This window comes from Mastomys coucha, unplaced genomic scaffold, assembly GCF_008632895.1.
Source record: "Mastomys coucha isolate ucsf_1 unplaced genomic scaffold, UCSF_Mcou_1 pScaffold1, whole genome shotgun sequence".
Lineage (NCBI taxonomy): Eukaryota > Metazoa > Chordata > Mammalia > Rodentia > Muridae > Mastomys > Mastomys coucha.
The window spans coordinates 56,486,787-56,509,503 of NW_022196891.1; the positions used below are offsets into that span (position 1 = coordinate 56,486,787).

Genomic DNA, 22,717 nt, shown 5'->3' on the forward strand with positions numbered 1-22,717 from the left:
AAAAAAAAAAAAAAAATGCCAGTAAAGGAGCCACTGGCATAATTAAGGAATATCACTTCTTACCTAAAAAAGCAACCAACTAACCAAAGGCTTTGGGCCAGAAACGGGTGATTCATGATTCACTTTCTGGTGGTCTCTGGTTGCCCTCTCCCTTTCTGTGTAGAAATCTTTGAAAATTAGACATCACCATCACCCTTTTCCTCAAGAAACTTATATTTCCTTTCTATCTCCCTATCAACATAGCTTAACTGCCTCTTTGTCTAAAGAATATCTTCTAGCTCTTCCAGACTCCACAATGCAAACAAATCCAGACATAGGGCTCCTGCTCCAGGATTTGCATCATTGTTTCCTAAGATATAAACTGAGACAAATCCTCCTGCCTTAAAAGCTCACCACCCACCAACCAATTGAGGATAAGGCTCTTGGCTACAGCCACATGAATAAAGGTCTCCCATTATCCCATGAACCAAAAAGCTAGAATGGGACTTGCTCCTCATATCAAGAGGCTATTAGAAGTTAATTAACATTCTCACCCCATGCCAACTGGCTTAGAATGTGCCTTTCCTACCCATCCATGAACCAGGGACCTCAGATTATCAGCCAGTCCAGATCTCTGTAAATAAATGGGTAGAAATCACCCATCCTACGGTTCTAAATCTGTATACTTTACTCAGTCTCCTCTCACCAGATCACCTGCTCTACATATCCTGGACCTCAAAGTTTTCTTCTCCATTCCCCTGGTACCAGTTAGCTAGCCTGTCCATATTTGCCTCTGACTAGACAAATCCAACGTCCAACAAGAGTAGCCAGTTAATGTGGACCTAACTACTCCGAGTTCAAAAAAAAAAAAAAAACCTAGATAATTGATATTATATCTAAAATAATTACAATGCTCCGTTAGAAATTAACGTTTGAAAGTTAACTTGACTCTCATCTAACTTTGATGTAAATTATGGTCTTTGTGGGTTTTGCTTTAAAAACTTTGTACCCCTCAACTAGAGCACCAAGAGACTTTTCAAAGATATGAGACCACTCTCGATCTGGCCATTAATAAAGAGTACTTAGAACTTTTAATAAGCTTAATTGGTGTGATTATCAATAACTATCTTTGTGGATTATTCCACGAGTCCAGAGTTTCTAACAACTGTTCCAAACTTACAGCGATTTAATTCCCAGCATTTGAGAATGTGTATAATAAACCAGTTTTACGTATGTACTCCCAAGTGTATGTTTATTTAGGACCATAAGGTACCCATCTCTTATTCCCCTTTGGGCTGCCCCCTCTCTGTAGCCCAGTGACAGAAGGAATAAGGGTTGTAACCTTGAGTACTATAGCCCTAATCGGAGGCGAAATGAGCCTACAACAGATCCATCATCAGACAGATGCAGACATTAGCCATCTTGAATTCTAAGCGCTCCATGAACAGACGGAGGATCTGACAAAAGTTGTCTTCCTAAACTGGCCAGGTTTAGACTTAGTTTTCATTTCCCAGGGAGGAATTTGCATGAAACTAGGCGAGTACTGTTGCTTCTATGCCAACAAACAGGGAGTTATCAGTGAGATTTTACAAAAGGTTGGAGATAATTTAGATAAGTGACAACAGGGACAAGAATCCAATAATTTCTGGTACTATAAAATGTTTGATTGAAACCCAAGGCTCGTAACCCTTTTCACTGCCCTGGCCCCGGACTCCTCCTAATAGGACTTCAGAATCTGAACAACAAAGAAATCTCAACGAAAACAAATTACATTCCTGTCACACAATTGGGAAAACCGGGAAGCCACAGGAGACCAAGACCAGCTAGTTTAGTATTTCCCAGCCCACATCCGCAAGCGCGCTTGCTCACACGCATGCGCGCCGCCCCTGCTCGGAACCGCCGCAGGTTTAGCTGGGCAGTCCGCCAGCGTTCACCCGGGGCCGCGATTAAGCCGTTGCTTTCCGAGCGTTTGCGGTCCTCTAGACCAGATCCCCGTCCATTCCCCTTCCACCCTGTGGCTCCATGAAAACGGCCATCCCTCTACTACGTCAGGAACGAAATCAGCTTTCTCCTCGCAAAACTACACGCTGGGCCTCTCGGTACCGCTCGGAACCGGCGGCTGCGCGCGCAGCTGCCCCGGTGCCCCGCCCCTTCCGCCGCTCGTGCGCAAGCACGGCCGCCTCGGCGCGCCCGGGTTGGCTGCCCCGGCGGCCTCCTCGGCAGTAATGGCTTCTCTGATGTGATAGTTTCCCCCGCCCCCTCGCGTAGGACGCGGCGGTGGGGCGGCGGTGGAAAGCCTAACTTTATTGTTCCCCCGGCCCACCTCCCGGCGCGTCCTCAGGATGCTAGGGAGCTGAGCGCCGGGGGCGGCGGAGGGTCGCGGTCCGTCCGGGCCCTCGCCTCGGAGCACAGGGCCGAGGGCGGCAGGGAGTCACGATGTCAGGTAGCCGCCAGGCCGGCTCGGGTTCCGCTGGGACGAGCCCCGGCTCCTCGGCCGCCTCCTCGGTGACTTCCGCCTCCTCGTCCTTATCCTCGTCTCCGTCGCCGCCGTCCGTGGCGGCCTCGGCGGCGACGCTGGTGTCCGGCGGTGTGGCCCCGGCCGCGGGCTCCGGCGGCCTCGGCGTCCCGGGACGGCCTGTGCTGGTGGCGGCCGCGGTGTCTGGCAGCGCGAGCGCCGGCGGGGCGGTGTCCGCGGGCCAGTCCCGGCTGAGCTGTGCGGCCAGGCCCAGCGCCGGCGTTGGAGGGAGCAGCTCCAGTCTCGGCAGCAGCAGTAGGAAGCGACCTCTGCTCGTCCCGCTTTGCAACGGGCTCCTCAACTCCTACGAGGACAAAAGCAACGACTTCGTCTGGTGGGTTTGCAGAGCAGCCCCTGCATGCTCGACCACGAGTTTCTGCTGCTGAACCTGGCGGGGTCCGGTGTAGGGAGGCCTGTTGGAGTGCTGGGATGCGAACCCAGAGAGTAGAGTGTTTGCAGGTTCCTGGTTGGGAGGCGGAGATGGACTGGGATCCTTAGGCAAAGTGGTGAAATGGGGTTGCATAGAAGTGGGTGTTGGTGTACAGGAACTGAAGGCGTTTAAGGGAGTGCTTACGGATGGAGATGGAGGTCCAGTAAGTGGTTATTAAAAAGGAAGTATTCGGGCTAGGAGGGTTAAATCCCGACTGTTGGTTTTGTTTTTTGTTTTTTTTTTTTTTTTTGGCCATCTAGTGGACGAAGTATCAGTCTGGAGTAGTTCATGATTTTCGGAGGTAGAAGACTAAGATTCTGAGGTGTGGGATTGCTGGTCAACACTATATTGTAAAAAAGTAGATGGTACTCGAAACAAGTCGGTGCTGCTTTACAGAGTTATCTTAGCCCATCCTGCTTAGGAATGTGTAAATGTCTCCCATTTGAATGGGTAGGACACTTGTAATTCTGTTCATTTTGTAATCAGTTTGTTAACAACCAATTCCAGGTTTCAATTGTTGGAAAATGGGAAACACATTTTTTTAAGTGTTTTTGTGTTATATGGAACTATCGCTGCGCTGTGTATACACTGGAACTTCTGACTTGAGAAGCACTTTTATAGTCATTGTATCACAGCTGGTATCTTGAATGGCACAGTAGAATCCAGTCATTTGGCATCTAAGAAGGACTTTAAGCAAAAGATAAATCCGATTGTCTTGAAGAATGTTTTGAATCTTAATTGGGTTTTGATACTAGTGGTAGGATTACAAGAGCTTAATTAAGATTTCCTACTCAAAAACTGGTAGAATTTTGGGCCTTTCCTGAGAAGGAACTTGTTGATTGACTTAATATTAGTGATGTAGGAAGTTGGCTTGAACAGTCATGCTTGGGGAAGTTGGTTCAGATCACAGTGGAAGATGGTCTTAGATGGTGTTATTAAAGATGATAAGCTTAGAGATTGTATCTGTTGAGAAAAAGTATTGGCTTCATTTTCTTGTTCAGTAATATAATTTGTATTTTTGCTTTTGTTTAGATTCAGAAGTAACATTTGTGTGTGTGTGTGTGTGTGTGTGTGTGTGTGTTGAAATAGAATTATAGCTGTGGTTATTTGTAATTTAAGTAGTTTATCCTGGAACTAGCTCTATAGACCAGGCTGGCCCTGAACTCAGAGATCTGCCTGCCTTTCTTCCTTCCTGTGCTAGCATTAAAGGGCGTGTGTCACCACTGCCTGGATGAGGTTGTTTGTATTCTTGTCCAATCAGTAGTGTCACATGATAAGGTAGAAGCTAGTAAAACAGTCAGCTTTTTCTTTTTAGCCATTATTTGTAGTTCAAACAAAGATGCCAGCATCCTTAAGTCATTTAAATAGTGTAAAAGCTGTGAGAAATCAGTATTAGTTATTAAACAGATAAGTTAGACACTGACTGTTGAGCCATCTGTTTGAGAGTAACAGCCTGTGGTATAGCCTGTAATACTGGAGGTGAATGAAGTATGGCTGGCATTTGGTTTTATTAGGCGTGTCCTATTTTCATTTCTGTTTCTGTGGCCAATACCCGACTATAAGCAACTTAGTGAAGAAGAAGGTTTATTTGACTTGAAGTTTCAGTTACAGTTCATTATTGTGGAGAGTCATATTCACAGTCAAGCAGGGAGAGGAGTGTTGTATGCTGTTTGCCTGTGACTCAGCTGGCTTTCTCTACTCCATACAGTCAGGGCTCCATAGTCTGTTGGTGCTGCTCACTGTGGGCACAGTTAACAATCAAGGCAATCCCCTACAGATAAGCCAATTGGCCTACCTGATCTAGACAGTTCCTTGGTTGAAACTCTTTCTATGTGGTTCCAGATTGTGGTTAAGTTGACAGGTTTTAACTGTTAGTTTTTATAAGTAGCTCAGGAGTAAGACTAAATTATTAGTTCATCACCTCATTGTTTAAAATAAATAAATTGAGCCTCGGGGCTTGTGAGGCTTAAGTGGGTAGGAGCACCTGTTGCTCTTGCAGAAGCTGGGTTTGATTCCCAGCACCCATGTGGCAGTGTGGCAGCTAACAGCTGTCTGTAACTCCATTTCCAGGGGATTGAATCCCTCTTCCAGGCCCCATAGGCACCAGGCACACAAGTGGTACACAGACATACTTGTAAGCAAAGCACTCGTATGCATAAAATAAAAATAAGTAATGACTCTCTTACACTATATTGTATAGGTGTTTTATATTCTACTATGGAAACATCCAGTGAATATTTGTAGTTAAAAATTTGAATATTTTACTGTGTAAGAATCTCAGTTCATCATTTCTCTTTCTGGTGAGGTTGTCTATTCAGAAGAATTAACCCAGTGAGTGCATTTCCCCTTAAACTAGGTTTAATTTTTATCAAACTCTTGGAGTAGGATATGTATTAGGCAGTGTCTTAACAATCCTTTTTATTCCTAATTGGCCTCTGGGTGCTTTTGTCTTTTCTGTACTTAAGCGTCAGTCTGTGGGCTAATTCAATTTACTGTAATCTTTTATATATAAATGAGGTTTATGTTTAAATAATGTTAATTCTTTTTATTTTTTTGAGACAGGGTTCTCTGTATAGCCCTGGCTGTCCTGGAACTCACTCTGTAGACCAGGCTGGCCTTGAACTCAGAAAGAAATCCGCCTGCCTCTGCCTCCCAAGTGCTGGGATTAAAGGCATGCACCACCATTGTCCAGCTAATATTAATTCTTTACTCTTGATAACACCTCAAAGATATGTTTATCTTTCACATGGTGTAGTTATAAGGAGTGACGTTATTTACTATAGCACCAGTGTAATGATTTTCACTATTTCAGGTCACTATTTAGGATATAGCTGAGGGATAAAATGAGCAATCAGATTTTGAGCTCAGTTTAGCACTTTCCTTTATGTGTTTCAAAAGCTTGAGCTCTATGAGTTCCAGCCTATTACACAGTGGTTCTTAAATGGGCTTGATTCGAGGTAAGCAGCTGTTGTTGACTAATGTGTTTCTTCTTAGCCACTTGTTCCCTTGCTGCCCCTAATCTGAGACAAATTGTAATAGAAGGTTAGAGTGGCAGGTAGTAGATAAGGACATGCCTCTTCTCCAACTCCTTGAGAACAGTTAAGAAAATCCCATATCTAATTTCAGGAATGCTCTTAGTTTTATCATATTTAAAAATAGGTTTACATTTAACTGTAGGGTTGATTGACATTTTAGATATTTATGTTTGTAGTCTTATATTTCTTACAAATCACAGTATTAAGTTGTGGGTAATTTTCATAGGATAGAAAGGCAGGGAAAATTAAGGTGATATGAGAAGCCTTGTCCACTCTAGAATCTAGCATGGCTTTCTTGTTGAACAAGAGCCAAGAAAATTTAATAATTTATAATGTCAAATTGCCTACAAAGATAGTGTTTTCCTATAGATATCTCAAGTAAGACTGTTAAAAACAATAAATGAACTTTGTTTACTTGGGGCCTTGGGTTTTACCATACCAGTTCTCATCCCTAAATCAAAAGAGAGTTTTTTAGAATAGGAAAAATGTAAACTAGTTCATAATTGTTTCTTAATTTTATGTCTTACCTAACCTTTAAAATTTACAAACTATATCCTTTGAAGAATGTAACTTAGAAAGCCATGGGGTCATATGTATATGTATAGTCTCTGGAGATGCCTGTACCATGTGTGATTGTATATTGTCCCTTTCTTGTATTTATGGCTCCCTGGGCAATTATTTAGTAAGCTCACTAACTAATCTTATCTCTGGTTCATCTTGAAGTGTCTTTTGAGTATTTTTTATAGCTGTATAGCCAAGGACTAGCCTTTATCTAAGTGGAATACAAGCTTCTAGTGGGCATGATGTGCTATGGTAATTTGCTGCTGGTAATTTTAGCAATACTTGTTAAGACATTCCTTTGTAGTCGACCTGTCTTTATTGACTCTTTTTCCTCTTGCTCATAGGTTATATTTTCATTTGGGTGCCTAACATGAGTGAGGCCCGAGGTTCAATCTCTAGCATGCATGCATATGCATACATGCATATTTATGTGTGTTAGACATTGCTAACTTAAGATCTGTTTGCTCTTTCTGGTTTTCTTAAGTAGATTTATTTATTTTATGTATGTGCATATGCTGTTGCTCTCTTCAGACACACCAGAAAAGGACATTGAATCCCATTACAGATGATTATTAGCCATCATATGGTTGCTGGGAATTGAACTCAGGACCTCTGGAAGAGTAGTCAGTGCTCTTAACCACTGAGCCATCTCTCTAGCCCTTCTGGTTCTTTTTTATTTTTAATTAAAATTAAGCAGCACATTGAAGGCAAGGTTTGGTTTCAAGAACTAATTCTTTACTAGAGGTGGATAGGTTCTCCTACTAACCCTTTAAGGATCTCTGTTGGATGCCTTGGGTTTGAGCAATAGTTTCTTCACCATTTATCTCTGAACTTGTGGGGTTGGATGGGGGTACAGTCACAATTATTCAAAGGAGGGAAACTGATGTGGCTGTTCCAGAGTCAGTACTCCTTGTGGTCTTCCACAAGTCTGTCTCCCTTTTGTGCTTCCTCAACTGCTCAGTTAGTGAGTTTTAGGGCTCTGCTTGTGCTGTGACTGCTTAAAAATGCTTTCAGATATGGAAGAGTGAGTCTACAATAAACTTGGTCCAATAAAATGAGAATATGTTCATTTATTTCCTTTCCTTCAAGGATGTTAGTGTTCAAAAAGGTGTTTCCCCAGTTTTTCTGAGTAATATGGTCAAAGGAAAGTTCTCCCCAGTTAGATGTTGACCTCAAATGCAAACGAACTGTATTTCATTAAATTTCTCTGAATATAAATTTAACTCTTTCACTTGCTTTACCCTTTAACATTTTAAAACATTGATTTATATGTTATAGTGTTGATACCATAACAGTGCTATTCGTGGCTGGGTGTAGCTATCATTTCATGCAAGTTTGTAAACATAAAAGATTCCTGCCTCCAGGCATGAATATAGGTTTTGGCAGAATGAAAGAAAATCTTTGAGATAATTTTGAAATAATTGTTTCATTCTTTATGAGCTAATTGTTGAAATGAGGAACAGATGATTATGAGATATAGAAAATTAGACATGTTCAGTAAAATTCTCAAAGTTGAAGACAGTTATAAATAGCTAAGTTTTAAAGCTGCTGTAAGATCTTAGTAACAGTTAGGTTCTATTACGGATTCTTTGTAATAAATTTGCCATCACTAAAGTGGTGGATATTATTGTGTGAAAAAATATAGCGATCAGTGACAAAGTTTACTTCAGGAGCCTGTGAAATGGCACAGTAGATAAAAAGAGTTGCTGTACAAGCCTGATAATCTGATCTCGGTTCTGGAACCTCAGCAGGAGAGACACAGCCTCTGAAGTTCTCCAGCCTCCACATGGCACACATAGACAGATATAATGTATCTTAGCCGGTGCTTGAGAGCTAGGGGCAGGTGGCTCTCAAGTTCCATGTTGAGGCCCAGGCTAGCATGGGGTACATACTCTGCCATTTCCCCTCTCCTGCCTCCCCCTCAAAAAAAAAGAAAGAAAAGTTCATTCAGAGTGGGTAATAGTTCAGTGGGTTAAATGGTTGCTGCATATGCATAAGCACCTGAATTTGAATCCTCATAAAAAGTTAGACTTGGCAATATACACACCTATAACTCCAGGGCTGAGGGTTAGAGACATGAATTTAGAGGCTCACTAGCCTGCCAATGTAGCAGAAACAGCGTACTCAAAAGTTCAGTGAGAGACCAGCTGTCTGATTCTCTCCTACCTGAAAAGGTGAAGTTGTTGAAGAAGGCATCCACATTCACTTCTCACCTCCACACTCACCCTCATGGATTAGCATACCCATGTAGTCACATGCACATACTACACACTACCTAGAAAAAGTTAAATCTGCAAAGTTATATACTAAAATATGAGCATGTGTAAGAGCCCCTGATGTATTTTTATGTATAATTCACATGAATTTATGTAAGTATAAAGAGAAGTACAATAAAATTCTATTTTGACTGGGAACATAGATTGTGAGTGCCTAGTGTGTATAAGGTCACATCCAAAACCAGTTTGGGTGGACACATGTACACAATAAAAGATAACAGTTGAAAAAATATTTTCCCCAGGGAACACCTTAAAGGTAGGTGTGTGTGTGTGTGTGTGTGTATGTGTGTGTGCGCGTGCATGCGCGAGGGCATGTCAAAGGACCACTTTGGATACCATCTTTAGGATTGTTGTTCACCTTATTTGAATCAGTCTCATTGGCTGGGAACTCACCAATTAGACTAGACCAGCCATCCAGAGAGCCCCAGAAGTTCTGTGTCTGCCTCTTTGGCACTGGATTACAAATCACATATATTTATATGGATCTAGATGACTCAAGTTCTCTTAGTTGTAAAGTAAATTCTTTGCCAACCGAGCCCACCCTAAAGCCCTGTATTTCTTATTTTAGTTGGCACATAGTTAATTTTGCATGGTTAGAGTGCAGCTTTTCAGTACATGTGTATAATATGTAATGATTTGGTCAGGACAGTTTGATATATCTGTTTGATAAACCCTGTCATAGTTATTTAAAAGTGTTTAGTTTCTTTTTGTGAACTATAGTTATACTATGATTTAGCTATTCACATTACTTGTTCTAGCTAGCTATAATCCTATACCCATTAATCATGTTTCTTATAGCCAATCTTAATTGCAAGGAATGCTGGGATTTTGAGTATTGTTTTGATCTTCTACAGAAAAATAAGGAAGAGGAGACATAGAATTTAAATTTAACTCAAAATATCATAACACCATATATGATAGTGGTTATGTTCTATATAGTCCTGAATTTGATTGTGGCTTTGTAATATCCTACCCATGTGACTGTACAACTCAGTGTCTCAGTTTCCTCATTTATAAAATGGGTTTAGGTTTAGGTCCTGCTGTGTGACTTTTCCTGGGGAGACACAAATGTCTGTACTCTAGACAGGAAAGCAGTGGCAGACTAAAATTGTTCCATCCATGTCTAGCTTAGTGAACTGATGAATTTTGAGGGTATTGGCTGTAGAAGTAAGCAGAGGTGACTCAGAGGCAGCTGAATCACCAAAAGCCCAACCAGCCGAGGGGCTGGTGTGTGCCCTCAGGCTGTGTGCAGGAGCCATGCACAGATTGCAGGCAGCTCCACTGAAGAAAGTCTTCTCTTCCCCAAAGTTGTTACTTGCTTTAAAAAATATGCCTTTAGGGGGCCTTGTGAGTCTTGTATTCTGAACTTCTTAAACTTGGTATGTTTCCTTAGTGTCTTGAGATTTATGGCTTCCTTCCCTCTGGACCCCAGGAGGGAATGTTCCAATTTGAAGGAAAGAGCAGTACAACTGATACCTCTCTTACTGAATTGTAGAAAGGATTAAACAATTTAGTTTATATCATAGTTTAATAAATATTGTTTGGTCTATTTTATATGTTAGCTTTTACTGACATCATCTAGAAGCATTATTGAAACTACCTTTTTATATCACTTAAAGATTTAGTTTTCTTTGGAATAGGACAAAAAGAAGGCTGTTCCCTCTCTCCCCCTCCCCCTCCCCTTCTCAGATGGGGGATGGAGTCTAGGACAGTCCAATACTCAGCAATTGTCTTACGTGTCAAGAACGCTTGGTTAGCTGCTCTAGTGTTTCTGAAGATAGGAATACTGGATAGAACTTTCTTGACTCCTCTGATAAGGTTCCACCATAAATATTATGGGATGGATAAAATATTTGAATAATGTAAGTGTAACTCATTGCACTTATTTCAAAATTCATTGCTCTTTGGATCAGTTTGAGCATGGTACTTTTATAAACAGTTCTTTAAACTTCTGTTAAGGAGGTTTGAATTCTTAACTCTTAGCTATATATTAAATTTGATTTGATTGACTTTGTTACAGGCCCTTTCCAATGTGTAGCATTCTGCCTTAAACATTTTTTTCAATGGTTTCTCTCTCTTTTTTTTCGTAGTCCCATCTGCTTTGATATGATTGAAGAGGCATACATGACAAAATGTGGCCACAGCTTTTGGTAAGACCATCTTCATTCAGTATAACTGCAACCATCCAGAAGTTATGCTGTGTAAACTAATTTTATATTGTTTCTTCAACTGAATAGGTCTTTATAGGTTTGACAGTCCATGGCACCAACTGTGTCTGGTATATGACTTCCATGAAATACTCCAGTACACTATAGGCTGTTAAGACACATTTTAAAATCTGTGTTTATTACCTGCTAGCAGAAACTTTGGTGTTTTAGAAAATCGAGATGGGTAATCAGTCAGTCATTAAGCATGGGATACCAGTTGGGAATAAGTTGGGAGGACCCAGAAAACATAGGGAAAGAATGGAGCAGATGAAATGGAGCCTGCACTGTCTTTGTTAACACTTCACTGAGAGTCTTTAGATTATATTTGCCATATTGATGTACTTAAAAATTCAAAATGTAAATTAATATAGAATTTACAGTCTTACCATCTTTATATAGTTATGTTGTTCTATGTTTATTTGTTGGGCAGTCTCCAGGTCTTGTTCTTTTGGCAAAACTGAAGCTGTATACCTGTAAAAACAGTGTTTCACTTTCCATCTCTGAAGTCCCTGAAAGCCACTAGTCTCCTTTCTACTTACATGGATTTGTCAGTTAGAGAGAACCTCGTGTCTGTATACTTAGATCATATGTGTCTTCCTGTGAGGGACTTACTTCACATAATGCCCTTTGCATTCTTCTGTGTTCTTTTATGACACAATTATCTTTCTAAGTTTTAATAGTATTCGGCTATAAGTACAGGTGACATGTTGTTTATCCATTCAGCCATCTATGAAAGTTAGGTTTATTCGACCTCCTGGATCCTATGAATAATGCTGCCATGAATGTGTGTATTTATTACTTTGCTGTTGCTGTGATAAAACACCATGACCAGAAACAGCTTTAGAAAGAAAAGTCTGAGTTCCCCGGTGCAGAAGTATGGAAGTACATTGTGGTGGTGAGGCATGGCAGCAAGCAGCAGGCATGGTGGGAAGATCAGGAAGCTGGGAACACATATATATCTTCAAATGCAGGTTCAAAGCAGAAAGAGCAAACAGCAAGTGGAGAAAGACTATAAACACTAAAAGCACTCCACCATTAATAAACTTCTCTGTCAAGGATGGACCTCTCAGAAGTTTCACAGCCTCCCCAAACAGTGCCAGAAATATGAGCCTGTGTGGTTGAGCTCTTATTCACACCACAGTATGCATATAGAAACACCTCTGCGGAGCTCTGCTTTCAGTTCTTCTTGGTATTTATCTCTGTTTGGTTGTTGTTTTACATTTTCTCATTTACTACAAAGGCTATCTTAAAGGCCAGAGATAAAGAACCAGGTGTAGATGTACAACAGGAGAAGATATGTAGGAAGGACGTGAGCTGCCGACTCTCCAGGCATGCATGTCACTCTTCCAGTACCTCCACAGGCTCAGCAACATGCTCTCTGCTCCAGACATCACTCTGGGTTCTTATAGAGGCTTCATTAAGTTTCAGGGACTGACTAAATCAGTGGCATTGGCCATTAACTCACCTTTCAGTTCCTCTCATCTCCCCTTTGATGAAAGTAGATTGGAAGTTACCAGAGTAGTTAATGTCCTGAGCAACAGGAAGCTCCCAGGCTCAGACACCTCATTTTATTTGTTTATCACTGGAAGGGCATTCTACTTGGAACTAGTCATCATGAATTATTTATATATTAGTCTTAGTATTTTTTTAGTGCATATTGGAAGTTGTGTCTATAATTTTATGTTTAAAATGGTTAGCCATGACATTTGATAGGTAGATATCCCTTAGTGACCAGTGGGTGAAGCCCATGATCTGGACTATGATTCAGGTTAGTTAGGTATAGACTAAACCAGCATGCTTAATTTGTATTATTTATGTTCTCCATTAAAATAAAATTATGGCATTGTATATTCTTGGCTTAGAAAAGCAACTTTTATTGTGTAGAACCATGTCCTTTGAAATGTCAGTGTGTCTCAGTCATTCTTTTCTCCATTAGATATTTTCACTGTTGGGATAATTACATCTTTTCATAATTCTTTTGCCATCTTTTTTTTCCTTCTTTTACCTTTGAAATCTTATTTATCCTTTCACAATTCATGCTTATATAATATCCTTTAGTCATAGTACCCTTCCCATTGTCCACTCTTCTCTCTTTGCTTCCACTCTCTCTCTCTACCAAATGATCCCCCTCCTCATGCTTTGTTTGTCTCTTTTTGTTATTTTGGTTATTTGAAAATTCCAACATGTATGTAGTATGATTACACTCTCCTTTTGTCTCCCTTCTGGTCCTACCACCCCTCTGCATTCCTTCTAGTCTTTTCCCCAGGCTCACCTCTTTATCTGTTTGTTAGTTTGTTTTGTGGCCCTACTACATTTAATAAGGGATGACTGCATGAACACAGGCAGGTAGTTACTTACTTACCAGAGGCTGCAACACAGGAATATGATCTGTGCCTTACACCCTGGCAACCCGTAATTGCCGACAGGACATGGAAAAAGTTAGAAACTTATGAGTCCCTCCCCCATATGTGATGGTTTGTTAATGGGCCTAGTCTTGAAGGTTTGTGTAGGTAGCCCCTACTGCTGTACAAAAGTTAGATCATGTCTAAACACAGCATTTCACAGTACCTTTCCCATCTCTGTTCTCTTCCTTGTTCCCTAAGTTTGGAGGGGAAGGGATTAAAGATTTTTTTTTTTCTTGTGGCTGACTATTGAAAAATGTACTTTTTGTTTTAGTGCTTTGACCAGTTATAAACTTTTTGTTAAAATCTAAAATACTCTCTTGTCTGTCAACCTCTCTACATCTTTGGATCTACCCTGAGTCCTCCTTCATAACTGGTTTTATTTGATGTTTTGGTAAATGCTGAACTCTTCTCATGTTTATTTCCTGATAATAATCATTCATCTCCTTTTTTCCTAAGACTTTCCACATTGATTCTTCATCTGTTGTATTTGTATATCTCATCATGGATCTTTTTTAGTAGAAATGAAAGCAAAAATGCTTAATTTTATTTTCTGTGTTGATATTTCCGTGTAGGAAGCATCTAGTCAGATTTGGAGCATATCTTGTGGTAACATGGCACTCATAGTCTTGCTGCTGTTGTTGCAGGAGTGATGATAGTTTTGCTGCAGTACTCTTCACATTATTTGTTTAGTAGGTACTGGAGTTTGGGAGTATGGACAGACAATTACTTCAACTTTAGGTCTCTGTGCTTTGCCAAAGTTCCTGATTTTGCATGTCTTGAAAGTAACAAATGTGAAATGAAGGTAGTAGAGAAGTAGAACAGTCAAACCTGATGGATGGAGGGTAGCAAGATAAAAATCAGTGTCAGTTTATAAAGGTGAAGTAAATACGTTATAATCTGGAAGGGGGAAAAGGTATGCTTTCTTTTTAGAAATGATTTTTATAAGTACCTTTCTAATTTCTTAGAAATTACTTTTTTTCTGACTGTCAGAGTAACGTATACACTTACTATAGAAACAAGTTAAAAAAATCTACAAAGAAATGTCTCACCTATAGACAGAAATAATGTTACCACTATAAATGTGTTTTTAGCTTATTTAAAATATACATGTATATTAATAAGAATGATTTTTTTTCTGTCAATTTGGTATTTTTTTCTGATAAGGTTGAACAATAGTTAAGTGTGTGTGTGTGTATGTGTGTGTGTGTGTATGCATTTCTTTCTTTTTTTAACTTACCTATTTAGGCAAGGTAATATACAGTTATAAAAGGTCTATTATTGTAAAGAAGCTTGCTATACAAATCTATCAAACTGAGTTTTGATCTCTAGAAACCATGTAAAGGTGGAAGGAAAGAACCTACTTCACAAAGTTGTCCTTTGAAAGGCATATGCCTCCCACTATTACACACACATAGTACTGATGAAATAAGCAATTGTTAAAAAGCAATACACCACAAAAATATAAGAAAAGACATTCCCTGTAATATATATGAAATATATATTACTTGTAAACTATATTTTATAATAATTTATACATAAATACATGACATATATACACGTAAAATGTGATTTTTATTGCCAGTATACCATTCCATTGAATTGATAATTGCAGATTTGGTCAATTTGTATGTGTAATTTAGGTTGCTTTTCTTATGCTATTGTGATGGTTAGCTAATTGTGCATTGGATAGCATTTGTAATTCTAGATGATATATCTCTACAAATAAAAGTTGCTATTTTAAAGGGAATATAAGAACTTAAGGTTTTTCCTACATTTACCTTTTACGAACGTTGTATTGGTTGCATATCCTTCAGCTATGTAAGATTATGTCTTCTGGATTTTAACACTACTTTATTTTTCTATTCTTAGTAAACATTAGCACATAATTTTGAATCAGTTTTTTGTTACTAACAGAGATGCTTTTCTCATGCTTGACTAGATTTTTGTCTTTGCTTGAGTATCTAGATAGAACAGTATTTTTAGCTTGTTTGAACTCTCCGTGTGAACTAAGGATGTCAGTACTCTAAGAATATGAGTAGTTTGCTGAACTACACCATAGGCATTTGCTTTCCTTGTGTATAATATAAATTACATAACCTAAAACTTAGTCCCCGTTCACATTTTATATTACATGTTCAGCTTTATAAATTATTCCATCAAGAAATGCTTTATGTATTTTGTTTGTTTTACAAAGATAGAAGTGGAAATAAATGTTATATTAGTTATGTTGAAAGTGAGAGCACTAATAGACAGTATTTTGTGACAGGTTTGTTTTTGTCATTTTAATTAAGTTTGTGTTTTTTCCCCCCATGCTAATAGCTACAAGTGTATTCATCAGAGTTTGGAGGACAATAATAGATGTCCCAAGTGTAATTATGTTGTGGACAATATTGACCATCTCTATCCTAATTTCTTGGGTGAGTCTTTGAAATTATTTTTATTATATTCTTTCCACAAAATATATGCTAATAATAGCTTATTCAGAATCCCAGCTCAGAAGTAAGCACGTTTTTCTCTGTTGCTCACCAGGGTGCTTTCATCTTCTTGGGCTATGGCATAGACTCTATACATGGTTAGTACCATTTCTTGTTGTATTTCAGTTCCATAAAATCAAACTCTTAGAATTTTGTACACATTTGGACAGAATGTAAGGTTTCAAGGAGTTGTCAGAGTTTTAGGACAAGTTTCTGTCTCTGCATGTAGTAGTGCATGTTTCTGTGCTTCTACTGACAATGTAACAGTGAGAAGTAACAAAGGAAATGTTTGATGAGAGGGAGAACATGTTCTTGGTCAGTGTTTTCTGATAGAAGGGGAAGATCAAGTATAGAGATCCTTGAATGAGGTGGATGTAGAGTATACAAACTGGAAAGGTTCCCAATAATAGGAAGAGGAGGGTATAAACACAGGTTTTGATATGGAAATGTAAGAATTGGAGTATAATTTTAAGTATAAAAATGATAGAAACTTGGAATTAATGTAATCAGGTGCTAGTTGTAAATTTAACAATTAATGTTTTAAGTTGGATATAGTGGCATGTGTTCATAACCAGCACTGGGTAGGCTAATGCAAAAGATCCAGTGCGTGGTCTAGGCAGACCCTGTCTCAAAATAAGTAATTATTTATATACTGAATGTCTTAAAATAAAATTACAGACCCAACTTCAGTACAAATTAAGTAGTAATGAGTATTAAAGCACAACAGAGCCGGGTGGTGGTGGCACATGCCTTTAATCTCAGCACTTGGGAGGCAGAGGCAGGCTGACTTCTGAGTTCAAGGCCAGCCTGGTCTACATAGTGAGTTCCAGGACAGCCAGGGCTACACAGAGAAACCCTATCTTGAAAAACAAACCAAAAGAAAAGCACAACAGAAATACTAAGACTAATCTTATATGCCAATAAAACATATAAATAATTCATGATGACTAGTTCCAAGTAGAATGCCCTTCCAGTGATAAGCAAATAAAATGAGGTGTCTGAGCCTGGGAGCTTCCTGTTGCTCAGGACATTAACTACTCTGGTAACTTCCAATCTACTTTCATCAAAGGGGAGATGAGAGGAACTGAAAGGTGAGTTAATGGCCAATGCCACTGATTTAGTCAGTCCCTGAAACTTAATGAAGCCTCTATAAGAACCCAGAGTGATGTCTGGAGCAGAGAGCATGTTGCTGAGCCTGTGGAGGTACTGGAAGAGTGACATGCATGCCTGGAGAGTCGGCAGCTCACGTCCTTCCTACATATCTTCTCCTGTTGTACATCTACACCTGGTTCTTTATCTCTGGCCTTTAAGATAGCCTTTGTTGTAAATTAGTAAAGGTAAAACAACAGCCAAAAGAATATGGAAAAGGGAACTCAAAATGTACAGATTATATACTCATTAAAGTGGCTACTAGGAAGGATTGCAAAGATGTGTGTATAGTGTTTGTAGTAGAAAACTGGTGTTTTCTGAAAACAAACCAGTTTTCATGATTCAATAATTTCATGTAAGTAGACACCAAGAAGAATTCTGCATAAGTATTTGTATATACACATTCACAGTATTATTCATAGGAGCCAGGAGATCAGCTGTGGACGGCTAACTGGATAAAATACAATATAGAATATTACTCAGACTTGAAAAGGGAGGAAATTCTGACAAAACCTAAACTCCCTTAGTATACTCAGTTTGTTTTTTCTCTCCCAGGTCTTCTAAGACTACCCCATTTTCAGGGCCTAGTCTTTAGATTATCCCCACTTTCATCTCCAACCTGTTTGTATGTGTTTCTGTTTGCAACATTTATAATTCAAGTTTTCTTAGGATTGTTGTAAATCAGTCTCTTATTTGCAAACTTTAGTATCTATGTTTAGATCTGGCTTCGTGTTGAACACCTGTAATCTGCCAACACTTCAGAAGATGATATAGAGGGATTTTTAATTCAGTTTAAGCATGGGATGCATAGGGAGGCTCTATGGTATATGTCTGTCTGTCTGTCCCCTCCTCTTCCTTCCCACTCTTTCACACACTCCCTCTCTCTACTCCTCACCTCTCTTCCCATTTGTCTGTCTCTGTCCCATAAACATATTTAGTCAGTTAGACCTCCTGTTAGGCACTCCATTATGTGCATTATGGATATGGCTTTATTTTTTGTTAGTCTTATACTAGTATTATGCTTATTCTTCAGATGGCAACACTGAGACACAAACAGGTTGTGTAAAGGGTAAATAAAGATTCTAACCTTTTATCCTAGTCTTTTTCTGAGAACTGATTTGCCTACCCAGATTAGAGATGTGAAAATCTGAATATGAAAGTCTTAGAAGTCTCATGCCAAGTGGTTAACTTTTCATTTGAAGATATTTCTGCTTTAATTCTCATTTGAAAGTATAAAACTAAGTCTTTCAAGTTGTAATCTTACCATGCCAGCTTTTCAAATGTTTGGCTATAAACCTGTAACACCGTACCTGGCTTTTTTTCCCCTTTGGAGTATAATATTTCTATAATATTGTAGGCTATAATACTTCATACCAATTAACATTTTTTCATTTTAACCTTCATTTTCTATTACTATTTTGCAATTTGCAACCTTTAAAACTTGATGTAATAGTGTTGGAAAGAATCTATCAAATACAATGGCCTGTGAGACTTTAATTATGCAATAATGTAACTATTTAAATCACAGTTCTTATTCACATGCTAATTAATGTAATGGAAATGTTAAATCCTGTCTTACTCTTTTAAAAAGACTGGTTTATTTTTATTACATGCATATGACTATTGTGTTTCTATACATTTATGTGTATTAATTGTGCCTGGTGCCAAGAAGACTAGACAAAGCATTGGTGTGTGTGAGTTGCTGTGTGGGTGCTGGGGACTGAAGCTGGTCTTCTGTCCCTGACACCAGTCTTCTAACCACTTAGCTGCCCTGGTACCCCAACTGTGGTTTCTTTTTACTTGTTCATTCTTCATGTGTTATTTCAAATTCTCTCTCTTTTTGTAGATTGTAATAATTTTGTTGTTTTCTACTTTTTAGAATCAGACTGATGTATTAATATTTCTACTCTTAACATTTAACCCTATTAACCTTCACAAAACTATCTTCTTATATTTGTGAGTTGGTCACATACTTTTTTTGGTTCCATCCTTACTTGGCCTTCATATGGCCTGTGTATTTGTAAGTTTGTATCAGTGATAGTATTGATTATTATTCCATTATATTACAACTACTATATCATATATATTTTTCATGCTTATTGGATTTATTTGAGCTGTGAGTCATTTCATTAATTTCTGAAGCATCAAACCTAAGGTTTCTTTGGTATCAATCTTGATTTATTTGTAGAGTGGATAATATTTGGTATTTCATATGCATACCATCTCTATCTTGTTCCATTTGTCTCCCAAGTAAGTTCTGTATCCTAGTAGTGATTTCTAGCACACTGGCTGTAAGAACAAACAACAAATCAAAACATCCCCAAATGCAAGTAAAGTGCCTTAAACATTATTTAAATTGTACTCATTTCAGGAGAATTTCTAGAGCTAATTCAGCACTTTATTAACTATGTTAAAATTCTTTCTCTTATGAGTATACACCTTCGTCCTTTGCATAGCTACCGTAGAACTTCAAAATGGCTTTAAGAAAGTCCAGAAATCATCTTATTCTGGAGACAGGGAGATAAATTTTTACCTACGTCTGAAAGACAGCACATCTCTCATTGGTTAAGACTGTTTCAGGGCTGTACATGGCATTTCTATAATCTGGAGCGGCAGGAGCATCAGGAGTCCAAGTCAGACTTGGTACGTAGTAAGAACTTGTTGCAGACTGAAAACAAACCATGCGACTTCTTTGCTTGATAAATATTACTGGTGAAGAACAGACTGACTAGTTTGGCTTCTATTACTCACACCATGGTTGAGAAGAGATTTGGCATCTCTGAAAGTTACATGATGTCTGAGATTTAGAAAAATTATCATATTACTAAGAAGGATAAGATGGATTTGTGTAATTATCATTCTTCAAGTATCTATGGAAAAGTTGCAACAAAGCAGCAAAAGTCTTCAAATCTTGTCTTTTAGAAGGCACTCAAATGTTTTCACATGGTGCAAAATTATCTTTATTGAGTAACTTATAAAAGAGGGTATATATTATAAAGTATCTCCTGTAGTAATACGAGTTTAGTAGTAATAAGTATAAAAAGTGATTCCTAATTCAAAATAGAACAGAAAGCTACTGATTTCTCCTTTATACTTCTTTAAATTTGGGACTCTGTAAAGTTAAGATAAAAATCTCTCTGAGCAGAACAATTAGAAGATAAGTAAATTTAACAAAAATACAAATTTTGTGTGCTTTTTACTTTTGTTTTCAGTGAATGAACTCATTCTCAAACAGAAGCAAAGATTTGAGGAAAAGAGGTTCAAATTGGACCACTCAGTGAGTAGCACCGTATGTTTCAGCTCTTATTACTATTTCTATATTTGTTTGTTTGTTTTACAATGCTGGAGATTGAACCAAGGGGTTTATATATATAGTAGAGAAATACCCTATGAAATAAGCAATATTTTTAGCCCTTCTTATTCCTATTTCTACTGAATTAATTTTAATTCATTAATTTTAATGTTTTTATTTCAATAATAGATATTAATATCTTGTAAAGAATAGACTTTTTGTAAAGGGAGTTTAAGTAATAACTTTCTTAAGTGCATTGTCTGTAATAGTTTGTCAGACTAACCATCATTTACAGGATTTGGTGGTGTCACCATGGTTTACTTATATCTAACATTTGAAGGGTCATATGTCAAGGTATTGTGAATAAACTGCTCAAAGTTTCTCAATTAAAAGGATTAGTCCCAAACTATTGAGACAAGTGAGCTTAAATTAATATTTTACTAACTACAAGGCTGAAAATAATTTTGTTTTCTTTCATAACACTTAGAAATGTCAACTTAGTATTTGTCTTCTGTGTACCTTTTATACTTGTTATCTAAATTTATTCAAAGTAGCAATAATATTTAAATTGTACCTGTAGTAATTGGGGAGAAGTAAGTTAGAATGTGAATGTAATTTTACTTTTGGTGTATTAGAAAATAGTTCCTAAATTTTTGTTTTAGAATCTAAAGTTGTCTTGTTAAGTTACCATGTTTCTTTTTAATTTTAGAATGGGCATAGGTGGCAGATATTTCAAGATCTACTAGGAACTGATCAAGATAACCTTGATTTAGCCAATGTAAACCTCATGTTGGAATTATTAGTGCAGAAGAAGAAACAACTGGAAGCAGTAAGTGGTGCCTAAACTTAAAACATTCTTTGTTTTAATAAAAAATACCTAGAAAGTTTTGGGAATAGTAGGCCATTGTTAATAACTAGTTTATAATTGTAGTTTATTATTAGTAGTTGTAGTAGTAGTATTGTTTATTATTAGTAGTTGATTATTAGTCAAACACACATGAAAAGGCTCTCCAGCCCCTATTTTGTAGGCCCTAAAGCAAGTGAATAAAAGATAAAAGATTTTTAAATTTGACAAAACTGTGCACTGGGCTGACAGTGGTGTAAGGAAGTTTACCTTATGTATTGTGGGGCAGAGGCTCTGGGATTAGGAGTATCAGGTGTCAAGTTTAGTACAGGGCTGGGGAGAAGACTGACGGGTGTTCACACACACACACACACACACACACACACAGAGTGATTAGAAACAGTGATAAAGAAACAAGTGGAATCAATGCTCCCTTCCTACTTAGCTGAAACTTCCTTCTCTGCCTTAGGAGAAAATTAGATTTCACTTCTCCCTCCTGTAGCACAAACTGAACTCATTTTTATTATTTAGGTCTTTGTTAAATATAATCTACTACCTTTTTGTTTTTGTTTTGTTTTGGTCTTTTTAAAAATATATATAATTTTGAACATATATACATATATAACATACTTTAATCATTTTCTATCCCATTATCCTCTTTATCTCTTCCCTCTGCCACCAAACCCCACCTTCCTAGTAATTCCCTTCTTGCTTGAATGCCTTTTTGTGTATGTTGGGAGGGATCAACGGCATTTAAATAGGAGCACAGAACTGAGGGAGAATTTATTTGAGCAAGGGAATTTACTATGCCAACAGTCTCCCATTGACATCCTCTATCTCCCTAAAGGAGTGGTAAGTGCTGGTTGGCTCCATCTGTTGGCAGGTCAGTACAAGAAACCACTGTTGTTATGAGTTTGTGCTGCAGCAGCTGTGTCTTGTCCAGAAGGCAGTGTTTTACAGTGAGCCTTCTTTTCTGGGAACTTTGTAAAATAGTATATCAGAAATTTTAGACCTGACCAAATGTGTGTTTTAATAGTGCTTCAGATAATTCTGTTGTACAATAAGATAAATGAAGATTTTGTTAATCTTTATTTTCCCTTTCAAACCTATATTAGAATTGTATTTGTTTATAAACTGTCTCTCATTATTCTCCTTTTAAGTCTTGACATATAATTATTCTACTCATCTGCAATTCCTTAATTCATTATATGGATTTTAGGATATCCACCAAATGTCATGTTCATACTGATCACATATCAATAAAATCTTCATTTCAGTTGCCAATTTGGGGTTTACTCCAAATAGAGGGTAGTTTCATATCAAAGGAATTATTTCACCCAATCCCAAATAACGATTGCTTAAGAGAATTTTCAAGGGTAGCTGCTTTATTCTGAGAGCTTCTTCTGACAGGAGAGGCTCCGGAGTCTTCTCCCCCTGGCTTTTGAATGTTAACAGGACCAGTCTTGTGAGAAAGGCGAACACTTCTTTCCATTTATTAATACTTACCTTAGCAAATAAGTTTTTTTGTTTTGTTTTTTGTTTTTTTTTTT

At 38.1% G+C, this 22,717-nt stretch overlaps 1 protein-coding gene across 3 annotated transcripts in view; it reads left to right on the top strand.

Annotated features, from left to right (window-relative positions):
- The first annotated feature begins 2,141 nt into the window (after window positions 1–2,141).
- Window positions 2,142–22,717, top strand: part of Cop1 (COP1 E3 ubiquitin ligase) — a 130,562-nt gene continuing 109,986 nt past the window's right edge. Inside the window, exons 1-5 of one of the 3 annotated variants that reach the window (XM_031386507.1) lie at window positions 2,142–2,828; window positions 10,887–10,946; window positions 15,728–15,825; window positions 20,244–20,320; window positions 21,033–21,152. In XM_031386507.1, the coding sequence (XP_031242367.1) occupies window positions 2,416–2,828; window positions 10,887–10,946; window positions 15,728–15,825; window positions 20,244–20,320; window positions 21,033–21,152 (768 nt within the window). In that variant the 5' untranslated portion in view covers window positions 2,142–2,415. The remainder of the gene's footprint in view (window positions 2,829–10,886; window positions 10,947–15,727; window positions 15,826–20,243; window positions 20,321–21,032; window positions 21,153–22,717) is intronic. The other 2 variants (XR_004123024.1, XM_031386517.1) reach the window with 2 other exon arrangements.